This window comes from Prinia subflava, chromosome 2, assembly GCF_021018805.1.
Source record: "Prinia subflava isolate CZ2003 ecotype Zambia chromosome 2, Cam_Psub_1.2, whole genome shotgun sequence".
NCBI classification, from domain to species: Eukaryota; Metazoa; Chordata; class Aves; order Passeriformes; family Cisticolidae; genus Prinia; species Prinia subflava.
Window position 1 is genome coordinate 46294746 of NC_086248.1, and position 12568 is coordinate 46307313.

Here is a 12568-nt window from a genome sequence, read left to right on the forward strand (position 1 = left end):
CTTTACATGAAAAACATTATAAAATATTTAAGTATTAAGCATTAACAGTCAATTAATACACAAATGTTATCCCCAAAATGTTTATGTAAAATCTTCCATTATACTCTGTTCATGTAATTTTATCAAAAACTGCTTCAGTGGAGACAAGGAGCTGTGAGTGTCTGGTAAGTCTCAAGCAGCAATGAATTTACTACTCTTTTTTTTCAAGCCTGCCCTGTTTGCACATTCTCTGTGTGTCAGAGAGATGGGGACTTTGCATTCCCACATGAATTCCCCTCATTTTGCTCCTCTCACATCTGCAGGAACAGCCCTTTTCTGCTACCTGGTAGCATCTGCAATTCAAGAGAAATGGAACAATTTGCCTTAAAAGTAAAGGAGAGGCCCAGACATTTCTCTTTCATGGGAATCCACTGCTCCATCAGGCTTGCACATCTATAGTTTTCCTATGTTTTAAATCCCCAGGCAAACATTCTTGCAGCATTCCCTTCTACCTCCTCCTCCTCCTCCATCAGCTTTCCTGTGTTCGGGAAGTATGTAAATGTGTTTACTCTTTTTTCCTGCCTTTAGGTTCAGAGAGATGATTCTCTTACTCTCTCAAGGAGAAAGATTCTTCCATTTTTTTCTCCTCTCTCAGTGCATCTGACACCTTATGGTCAACAGAGGATCTATCCAAGAAAGCACTTCAGGCAGTACAACAGAATGCTTTAGGACAGCAATACATGTCCAGACTTCATTTCAAGAATAAAAAAAACCCCAAAAAATTCCCTCTGACAGCTCCAGAGAGCCTACAACTTGGATCTCTCTGCTTCTAGGACATCCCCAGTGGCTGCACAGGATTAGAAGCATGTTGTCTCTCAGCTGCTTTATGCCAGTTTTGGGCTGAAGCCCTTTTTTTTTTGGTTTACAGCCAGAGGACAGCTTACCAAAGAAGGGAATTTTGGACCTATGCAGGTGCAGCTCCCTCTCAAAGCCTAAGACAGTTGTCAGGGCACCAAAACCTAATCTAATTATGCTTTTCTTTTTTACAAATCTGTGCTGTTTGTTATTCTATCCCTCCTCCAAATTTTGGAGGCTCTTCCTTTCTGTCTGTTTCCTGACTCTCAACCCTCAACCTCAGTATTCCAATACCTTTTAAAATTAAAGTTGTCTCTGCATAGACTTCGGTATTCACACTTTTAACTACTTCCACTTCACAGGTTAGTCACTCTCAGTAACAATCTCCTAGAAACAACCTCCTAGAATAAGAGTTTATTCTCTTATTCTCCTCAATATGTGGAGAATTCTGTGAATTTTCAGTATAGATGAAATCACAGGTCATAATTCCAGAGAAACAACCAGATCTTCTTCTGGTCTACTAGAACACAAGATGACTTATTTCTGTTTCCCAAGGACTCTGAGATAATCGGAGATAACATCTACTAATTCAAGGAAGAACATTTAACCTGGTATTTGTTTCACAGGTGCCAAGCTATTAACTGTACTGTGGTCATTCAGATCTAGCACAGCATAAACAAGCTGGTTTAGGCTGTGATGGTAAACAGTGATGGTATTAACCAAATCAAACTTCAGTTTGTCAATTCCAGAGAACTTTCTGGAGCAATATTCATCTTCAGTGAACAGAGAATAACTTTAGCTCTGCTACAAAAAATTTGGGAAACACTCTCCAGTGACAAAAACCTAGTCAAAGACACTGATGAGCTATGAGTATTGCAGAAGTTACAAATTTTCCAGAAACAACCTTTCCTTCATCTGTATGCTGGAAACAGTGACCAAGAATTCCCTGCTGGGCTTTTTCAGAATTTACATGTTTACATGTAACAAGAAGTTAAAGAATCAACCACTATTTTCAATAGCCAGAATAGAAAGAAAACAAAAAGCCTAAACAAAGAAGTAGAAGGCTGGAACCTGAAACAAGTAAGTATGTTCCACAATTTCACATATAGAGAATAAGAGGAAGAATTAGGCCAACTACTAAGAGAATGACAAGAAATAAAACCAAGAATTCTTAAACTGGATTGCGTAAGATAATTCCTCCTGCAGCTGAGATCCTCTCTGTTCAGTGCTCCAACAAGTTGATGAAGTCTGTTCCTGATACTGACAATCAAGAGTGAACAGACAGTCTGTCATTCATTATGGCAGGAATCTGGAATTTCAGTCTTCCACCCTTCCCTCCAACAGCCCAAGAGGCCAAGAACACGAACCAGAAGCAGGCTGCAGTCATGCTGGGCATGCTGTTCAGTCACACGAGCCTATCATTGTCCAGCCTAAAGCATGTATCAGAATATAAGATACTGATACAATTCACAGCTTGGAAATTAGGGTGACTTTGAGTGTTGCTCCATGAAATTCAAGCAGTAATGCTTCTTGAATATGGCCTGATAGTTTTCTTTCTCTAATCTATCAGACCTACTATTAAGTGCATCTATCAGAACAGCCAAAGTACCTAGCTTGTGCTGGAAAAAAAATAACACTAAAAAGTTCAACAGAAAATTGTTTAAAAATAATTACTGATTTTCATTAAAGCTGCTTGCTTGTTCATTCCTCATTGAGGAAGTTTTTGCAGTCCACTGCTTCAGAATTACATAATGTTACCATACTTCCTCTTTCAGTTAAAGCTACTCTGGGCCTAGACACTCGCTTTGTACTTAAGAAATACAAAACATTTACTCCAACAAATTTCTCGGGGTTTTTTGCCCAGGCTACAGAAAATAAAGGGGGGAAAAAGAGCAGCAAACTGTAGATAAGGTCCAAATTTCAAAAACCATCTTTTTTGAGAGTCCATCAGAAGTCTGATGGCCGAAGTGTTATTTTAGAGTTGGGAAGGAAGTAGACTAAAATGATGACAGTAGTCTGTCTCTCCATTAACAGATCAAACCTTTTATCTTCCAGGAATACAAGTCAACTAATTCAGTCTTTGTGGGTGAAGTTGCTGCATCAAAAAGATATGCTAGCACATACTAGAGAAGATCTCATAAGCAGAGATTTCTCAGCCAGCAACCTGGTACATTCTATCTTGAAGTACACCAAAACTGCATGGGTTTTTTTTCTGTAATGCCTTCAGTATGTACAGATATAGAAGACTTCTGTTCTTCAGTGATAAACATTTATTTTAACTGCTGAGTTCTCTCTACTATATTCTTTCTGTCCTATCACTTCTTAAACTTCCGCACAACTGGTGGAGAATTCTTCATTTATTGGCAGTTTGTCATTCTGAGTAATTTTCTTAAGTTTGAGGAGCACTAGATTTCCATGAAAGAAAAATAATATTATAGTCCTTACCTGAATTTTGTCTTCTCTGAACAGGGATCTGCTGCTCTGTCAGGACCCACCCTGTGCTGGTTGCATTCAGCAACTCTTTTTGTATTCTGGCTTCATGGGGTTGGTCAAAGTCTTTCTCATCAGAGGTTTTCTGGTTGGAGAGAGAAAGAATTGCAAATGTACTCTGCCTAGTTTGTTTTTTTTCTTGTGCCTCTATTCCAGCAGGGTGACTCAGAGTTTAAATCTGTTTATTTTCCTTGAAATTTTACAGCTTTGCACCTGTCAGTAGGGTCTGGAGAGACGTCTGTGGTTCCACCTACGCACCAGACAAGAGGACTCCTGAACAGGCTTCTCAGCTTTGGTGGAGATGGGGAAAACCAGCAGTTTTCCAAGTTTGACGGAGCAGGGGATTTCCATTCAGAGAAGACAAAAATAGTGAAGAAAACTGATTTTTTCAATGAACCCATATTTTAAACTGCAGCAGTTTCAGTACCGTGCAGGTTTTTTTCTGACTTGTCTCAGAGTTCCTAGAAAACTCTTCCTGTCTGAGGGATATTCTATCGTTTTCAGCACTCTTAATATCTACTATTCTGAGAGTTTCAGAGAGAGATGTGTAATGAATTCCAGGGCTAACAGGAAAGTTGGATGTTAAAAAAAAGTACTTATATGGCTGGTAAGTTTCAAGACTGTAACTCAGCTGCTTAAGAGGATCTGAATGTTCTTGCTGTCAGAGAAAAGGAAAAGCAAAAAGTATTTTTATTTGAAAGACCACCATGCTTGTCCACTCTAGAAATAAGGAAACAACAACAAAATAAATCAGTATTTGAAAGACTGGCAAGGGTTGAAGGAACTAAATCTGCTGTTCCAAGCCTGAAAAATAAAAGCAGAACGTACAGATATGCTACCTTTTTACAATATTCACTACTTCCTGGAAAAGAGTTCTTTCATCAGTAGCGTAACTGACTTCTAGTCCTGTAACTCCAGATCTTGTAAGCAAGGGGGCTTGGTCTCTCTTCCCTAGAAAATAAAAGTAAAAAAAGCTGTTACAATTTAGAAGGAATTTCATTATTTCACACAACAATAGTGCTTTAAAATAAAACATACAACTGGAAAAAGTATAGAACACGACTTATTTTTATCTTTAATAATTATCACAATTATTTCCATGGACTTATTTTGTTCCTCTTGGGTGAAGTAATTTTTTCTTTTCATTTTGTAGAATTCTGCTATAGTGGTTATCTTGCACAGGTTCACAGATATAAAGCTGGTTGAAGAGAAATTTCACTATTTTACATGCACAAGAGTCCAGCTACTAGAAAATTACTTTTAATAAGAAATATTAAATGACTATATGACAGCCCACACACTGTCTTTATGCAAAATATAATTTTAATTGCTCTTAGAGTAGTGCTTTGCAAAATGCCTTACAGAATGAAAATGCTATGTAACAGTATAGCTCTTTTTTTCGGCACACTCCTAAGTTACTGACAGAAATGGAAAAACATGAGCAACTGCTCACTTAGTGCACATTAAGAGTGTCTGCATCGATAATGTCTGAGTAATATCTACATTTGTATGCACGCAGGAACTCAGCATAGCCTTACATATTAAAAAAAACCTCTTTAAATGAGTAATGCACAACGCATAGTCTCTTTTCTCAATACAACAGATAGTATGATCTCTGCTACAATGACAGATTTTAGGAACTGGAGTGTTTAAAAGGTATTCTATTTTGACACATTCTTAAGATCTTAAGAATTAAGAAAAGTGTGCTTTCGGAAATAAATGTTAAAACGAGTACTGTGTCTTACAAAGCAATAATAACACAAAGGGGCAAAAAATGTATCTCAATGTCAAGTCACTCCACAGGGAAGTCAAAAAGTTCTAACCAAGAAAGTCTTGACAGCACGCATCAATTAAAGCAACAAATGTCACAATAACATTTAAACACATCATTTTATTTCACTAACAAAACCAGATCAGAACCTTTGTTTTTTCTAAGTATCATTGGACCTTTTACAGAAAACTTTTTCTTGATAAATTATCAGTGGCACACACCTAGGGAGCCATAGTGGCTATACTGTAGAAAAATCTCACTTAGTAAGGTAATGAAAATAAAATTTTAAAGATAGTAACAAGCATATAATACCAGAATAAAATTCACTAAGAATAATAAGAACTTAGCTTAACATGATATATCTACAATACTTTGAAAAATAAACTGGTAAAAGAAGAAGCTGTTGCCTTATTGCTAAATTTATTTTTGGTAGGTTTTTGTCCACACTTAAAATTTTAGACAGTATTTTGTGGTTGATACACATTCACAATGCCAAAGAAACCCTGAAAGAAAGAGGACTACTTCGGGGTTGTTTTTTTGTTTGAGGTTTTTTTTGGTTTTTTTTTTTTTTTTTACTAGCCTAAACCAGTGGTACTCAACCTTTAACAGCTGGAGAGCCACTTCTTAATAAAATGGAGTTGTAGAGCACCATAAAATCAAGTATCAACAGTGTGATTTTTTTTCCATCATGACACTTCAATGTGTGATGATGCTGCCTTAATGCCACCACACATTGATACATCACGACATGACACATCAGCATCCTCTCTCCCAGCAGCATTCTGTCTTCAATCCCTTCTGGCTGCTAGGAAGGAGTGGGGTGGAGGGGTGGAAGGGGCAAAAGGGCAAGTTTTTCCCCCATTCTGCCCCACAGCTGCTGGGTGGGAGGTGATCTCTACTCTTACCTGTGGGGGGATCCCAGCAGCTCCTTTTCTTTCCCCCTATGGGAGGGGGAACTTCAGCGACTCCCACACTGCTGGTCCATTTGCTCAGGGCTCCCCGCGCTGCCTGACAGAGTGGAGCGCCGATCTGATGCCTACATTGCGAGAGCCGCCTGTAGGGCCATGAAGAGCCACATCCGGCTCTAGAGCCACAGGTTGAGTATCACTGGTCTAAACAAAGCCAAAAAGGTACAATAGAATAAGGGCCCCTGTTTAGATCCTAAAAGGATCAGATAAAACCACAAAAATAACCCTTAAGTAAAATATAAAACATACTGTCTTGCTTTTAACATTTTCTACTTGTAGCTATCCAGCAACTTGAGTAGGAAACTAAAGGCAAGTTTTCCTCTTTACACTTTTAGAACACTGCAGGAGCTTGTCCACAAGGACATAAACATGGATATTTTGCACACGCAAATGTTATTTGTGGTTTACAGCCCATGCAATAGTTCTTTGGAAGATATAAGCAGGAAAACTCCATATTTAATATGGCCATTCAACAAGACAAAATTAAATGAGATACACAGTAATATAGATACTCTATTACATTTTGCTTGCTACTGTTTGATTACTATAAAATAGCATTTTTGTAAAATACATTAAGAAAAAAAGAAATAGGAACCTTGGCTTGAGAGTGTCCCGCCTCTATCAATCACTATAGCACCAGTGATTTCTTTTTTATCGGTATTTGGCAGCGCTGAGTCTGATGAGATGCAATAGAATAAAGCACAGATCGGATCAAACTCTGGGTCTGGTTCCAAATCTCGTCTTGTTCGAGCATGTAACTCCATACTGATGAGGGTAAGGTGTTGGACCTAGCAACAAATAAAGACATATGTTAGTTTGTTCTGCAGGTTGCTTAAGAAAAAAGATTAAGAAAAGACTATCAGAGCAAATGAGGACAATGCAGACATTTATATGGTGGTATTACATTGTAACTACAAGGTTCCACCTGAAAAATTACCAGCAGTGATCAAGTATGCATCTTTAGATCTCACTTTTTTGCAAGTAGCACCATCTTAGGAAAACTAAGATTAATCATTAAACAGTTTTATACTCAGTTATGGAAATTCAGTATGTTTCTGAGTACTATAGTCTTCTACCAAAAGCAGAAAATAAGTCAAAAACCAGATCATGTTCAACTTCAACAATTGTAAATTCCTGTACTGTTTTCAAACAGCTTTGTATATTGAGCTGAATCACATTTCTGAACCGATCAAAACCAAAGAATCACTCTTGGTCTTCTCCCTTCCCTCCCTCACCCAAGACAAGCATGAATCCTAAATCTTACAGGAAGGTAGGGAGAATACCTAACTTTGCTTTCAGTTGCATTAATGAATTTCCACATCATATTGACAGAACTTTTTGCAGAATGGTTTACATTAAGAAAATCTTAATCCCTATATACTGTCAAGTTTTGACTGCAGTAAAGACAGTATTATTTAATACTGTTTCAACACTATGTTGCTGCTCTGTTGTCTTGCATAACATTGCTCATAATGTGAATTAATTTAGACAGATTATGAGGGAAAAATTAGAAGTACTTCTGTGTATGTAGGATGCCCTGGTAGCAGCCTGATTTCCTCTAGATTTGCATGCTAAATCACTACAAACATCACTGAGTGAAATTTTACTGTTAAAGCTCCATCTCCATTCCTCCCCAAGATCACTGGTTTCTAGTGGTTTCTCCTATGTCCTTTAACCAGTGCTATCTCCCTACCTACTCTATAAATTGGCCAACAGCTAATTCCAGGTGTGGAGACTGTCTAGGAGCACATATAAACAGACAGCTTGCCCTGTCAGCAGCCAAACACAGCAGTATTTACATCACTTCCCTTTCTCCAGCACTTTGATTCCTCTCCCCACACCAAACACTCACCTACATTAAATATATCAGGACCTTTGAGACAGGCACTCTTTTGTTAAATGTGGTAGAAACTGCCCAAAAGGTTCAGAAGGTAACAAGTAGGAATACCAGGAGGGCCTTACTGATTGCTGTCAGATGCCTTATTTCTTAAGGAAACAATCCATGAAAATTATGGTCAACTAGTTTGTCAAGTAATGGTTTTATGCAAAATTTACTATTTCTTCCTTCTAATTTTCCCCTTATTTTTATTTTTAAAGGGAGGTTTACCATCTTGTTATAGGTTGACACAGTTCAGTTTTTAGTTAAAGTGGAAACAGTTCTCTGTCAGGACTTTAAATTGTATTGAGACAGGCACCTATCAGAGTTCATTTTTAAATACTGACATATTGTTAGACCATTGAGGAAGCCAGATGAAACTTTGAAGAATAACCATATAAAATTCTGAGTGAGGGCAAGTCACCCTTTCCTTCTGGCCACTTGAACAAGTAACATCGGCTGGGCCCTGCCGCTCCCCCATTAGGCGGCAGAGGCGGCCAGAGGCACATTTCTGACTGGACTTCTCCGGATGTAAACCATGGAAACTGGACTAATATATCCCTTAAAATCATGGGAAGATATGCATTTAGAGAGATGTTCAAATTTGTGTGTAAATTTTGAACAAAAGTGTATGCGATAAACTAAGTGATACTGATCCTATCAGATGCTTGAACAGAGAGAAAGGTAAGTCCCTTGTGCTAGTGAAGAAATGAGAAGATATCTCTGCTCTTTGAGAAGAAGAATCCTTTGGTCCTTTGAGTTGTGCATCTCTAAAACATGACACCCTAATATGCAAAAGTCTAGACCCGTGACCCATAAGCAGCTTGGGAAACTGCTAATGGGAGAGGTCACAGAAGCAAGGTTTTTTACCGGGCAGCTGGGGTTTTTTTAGCAGTTAAAACCCACCAGAGAACTGTTTGAAGTTATCAGTAGAGAAATTCCATGGGACATCAAGAGAGACTCCTCTCCCAAAGTGATGAAAGATTATGTTTAAATAGTGAAATTGACTGAAAATCATAGTTTTGTCTCTCTATGTTGTTTGTGAAAAAGTGAACAGTTTGAGGGGAAGGGAAAAGGGTTTTGAAGACTTCAAATTTTTAATTTCAAATTTTTTTCGTTTTTTCCCTCCTTTAGTGTGTATTAATAAAACTATCTCTGTAATCTTTAAGTTAAGCCTATTTTGCCTTTTTCCCTCCCAAAGTCTATCTCACAGAAAGAAGAGTAAGCACAAAAACCATCACAAATTTAGTGCATTGACCGAAAAAAGTCCAAATTAGCCAACATGAAACTGCTACATAAATTAGTGTTTCCACCCAGTTCAGAACACATCTTCTCAACCAGAATACTGCAAAGTCTAGTTCAATACTGTTAGAGGCACTGCACATCAAGCTGAAACTGGTAGATCAGCTACTCATAAGCCACAGACATGACACACTGATTATTTTTTAAGTCATGTAGGGACCCAGGAGAAAAAGATTTTTTATTTCTGCCAGTATGAAATTGGCCTGAGAGATTATAATTTTATAATCTGACATGTAACAGTTAAGTTACCTCATGTAAAGATTTTGCTTCCTGCAGGTTTTCCACACTGACTTTAAAACCATAAGTATTATTTAAAGATGGTCCTTCAATCTGGGAAGTCTCTTTCTTTGGAGCACCGAGGGCAGCAAATTGATTCTAATCAGGGCAGGGAAAGAAAAAAGCACAGGATAGTAAGAAAACACAGGTTGTTAAACTGATATGTAATACTAAACAATATGCAATATTAAATACAAATTTATCAACGAAAATGCAAATGCTACATTGCAAATTACTAAAAACAAGCAAACAGTTGTATCTTTCTGCCTGTTTGGAATAATTTTAATTCATAGCAAAGAAAGAGGCAGTTCGAAATATTTAAAAAACCTCCCAACCAAAAAAACCCCAGAACCCTACAAAAAAAAAAAAAAAAAACCCCAGTCCCACACATACTGGCTTTCTTGGAAGTCTGAGGATATGGAAACCAGCAATTTTCTATTCTCTCTTGAGCAATGATTTGTCAAAAAGCTGTTTCAGTCATCACTTTTTAAGGCAATGAATTAAAGGTACATTAAGCACCTCCTTGAAACGGTGAATACCAGCATACTGAGACGAAAAAACTACTGTCTCACTTCAGTAATACACCTAGCCCGCCATTTTGTTCCAACATGGAGAGCAGAAACACTCTTGTTTAAGTAAAAAAAGTCCAATCTCTTTCTCCTCTGTTGGCACACCACAAACTGCCCTCCTTGTTTTCAGAAAATGCTTAGAACAGTGTCTGAAAACTAATACACACTGAGACACATAAACATACACAGGCCTGGATATACATATATAAAAAAGGGAAATCACACCAGAACTTAAAAAGGATGTTGTAACTCAAAGAGCAAGACATCTTTACATGGTGTCTCTTTAGTGTTTTGTTAGTATCTCACTATTCTAGAGCAGCATCCTCAATTTCCAATTTACACACGCATCCCCCAAATTAAACTCATAAATTTCTTCCTAACTTTGAGTGTGCTCTGATTCTACAACAATTGTAGCCTACCATTTAAAATGTATTTTCAAGATCTTAACAGCAAAAGACAAAAACAACAAAGAAGAAAGAATGGAAATGTGTATATGCTGCATAATGTAAATACATCTGTACAGAAGATGTTAATTTACCTTCATTTGTGTGGTTAGAAGTACTCTTCGAAGACCATCAGTACTACTTCCCCTCTTGTGGCTCAGTTTCTGAGCTTTTGGTACTGTAAACATATGAGTGAAGACTACTTAGCCTCAAAAGTATTGTCTAGGCATTAAACAACACGCAAGAAACAACAGAAGCATTTCATTAACATTACAAACAAATATTACATATATAAGCAAATACAGCTTTATCTTTTGTCAAATCCAAAGCACAACTACTACAATTTGGTATTTATGGACATTTAGGAACGTAAGTTAGAAAGCCTCACATCATTATCATCTTAAACATTGCAACGTTATTCACACTCTACATTGAGACTGTTTTTGGAAAAATACAAGCAATATAGTCAACAAGATTTAAAAAATCCCCCAAATAAGCAATACTTCTAAATTAAGCTTTTAACCAGCACTTCAGAGTTCAGATACTAGAGACTATTAGGAAGCAAATGGATGTTCTGCTTCTAGATGTTTTCAGTAATTCAATAGTTACTTTGACAATAATGCACAGGACTTTCCTTTCAAAAACTAGTTTTAAATATATTTTTGCAGAGATGTAATTTTTTTCTTCTTACGTCAAAAGAAATATATTCAGATTTGTGTGTGTGCATGTGTGTATTACTAGAAACACTTAATGGATTTACCTGCAGATAAAGGAGTAAAACCAAGAACTTCAGGTCTTCCATCTTGGTTTTTTCTGTGCACAATGGGTGTACTATGTAGACAAATGGATTCAGAATTTCCAGGATCTTCATTAACTGAAAATGGGGATGTGTTAACGGATGTCCTAATGTCCTCTTGGGTGCATGGAGAATTTTTTGCATTTCCAACATCATTTCCTTCCACAGAAGACAAAATAATATCCTGATTTTTCCACTCTGTGTCTTCTAAACTGGACTGTTTAGGATCTGGAGATGCCACCTGTTGCCAAGGAGGAAGCACTGGAGAATCTGGTGAACTGTAACTGACATAATAATCTTCCTCCTCCTCCTCCTCCTTATTATGTTCTAGAGCAGAAGTGGCGTGTGCCTTGCCTTCACATGAAGTTTTATTAGAGTCTGTGTCATTTTTAGTATTTACAGAAGTTCCCATAGTACTTATAGACTTATCACAGGTTTCATTGGTTTGCATTTTTGTATTTTCTGCCACAGAAGCAGGAGAATTCTTTATAGGCACAATAGGTCTTTCATCTTCCAGGCTAGACAAATTCAAGTCCTTAGCTACTTTTATTACCTCTATAGATTTCTCTTCAGACAATACTGCAGAGCTGAAACTCTCATCTGCCTTTGCCAGCTCAGCAGAATGACTCTTAGGCAATTTCTTGAAATGTTCGTACTCTTCTTTGGCATGAAGCCATATCTGAACTTGCTGTTGGCTTGGAGCACACTTGCATGGCATTATGACTATTTTTTTGTCTTCACTAGTTTTATGGCTATTACTTTCACTTTTATTAACAGTAGAGTGACCATAATGAGGAGATCCTGGTCTAGGACTTTCTGTCATTGCTGAAAATGCAGTCTTCCAAAGTCGTAGACCCTCTAAAGAGAAGTCCCCCTCAAACTCAAGGAGGTCATTTGGAAGTCTGGTTTCCACTGTGAGAAGCCGCCCTCCAATCTCCCTGTGAAGAAAAGTAGTTTGAATTACTGTTTTACTCTAAACCACGCGCTGCAGGCAGTCCTCCAGATGACAGAAAAGCAGAGTACTACTAACTAGTTTTCTCACTATGCAATTCTCATGGGCAGTATTTTTATTTTACAAACCATGAAGGCACATTCCCACTTACTACAACAATATGCAATAAAAAACTCCAAAGTATCACGAAAGAAAATGGGTATTTGGACTGGAAGCACAGTAATTTTCAACTTCAAATGGATGTATATCAGATGGGATCTTTCATGTATCCATGCTACATAACAGCATAAA

At 37.5% G+C, this 12568-nt stretch overlaps 1 protein-coding gene across 1 annotated transcript in view; it reads right to left on the reverse strand.

The window, feature by feature from the left end:
* REV3L (REV3 like, DNA directed polymerase zeta catalytic subunit) overlaps positions 1 to 12568 on the reverse strand; it is a 113677-nt gene that overhangs the window by 28824 nt on the left and 72285 nt on the right. Inside the window, exons 14-18 of the mRNA XM_063389820.1 lie at positions 11290 to 12263; positions 10625 to 10707; positions 9491 to 9616; positions 6659 to 6851; positions 4164 to 4275 (exon numbers count right to left, since the gene is read on the reverse strand). Coding sequence (XP_063245890.1) covers positions 4164 to 4275; positions 6659 to 6851; positions 9491 to 9616; positions 10625 to 10707; positions 11290 to 12263 — 1488 coding nt within the window. The remainder of the gene's footprint in view (positions 1 to 4163; positions 4276 to 6658; positions 6852 to 9490; positions 9617 to 10624; positions 10708 to 11289; positions 12264 to 12568) is intronic.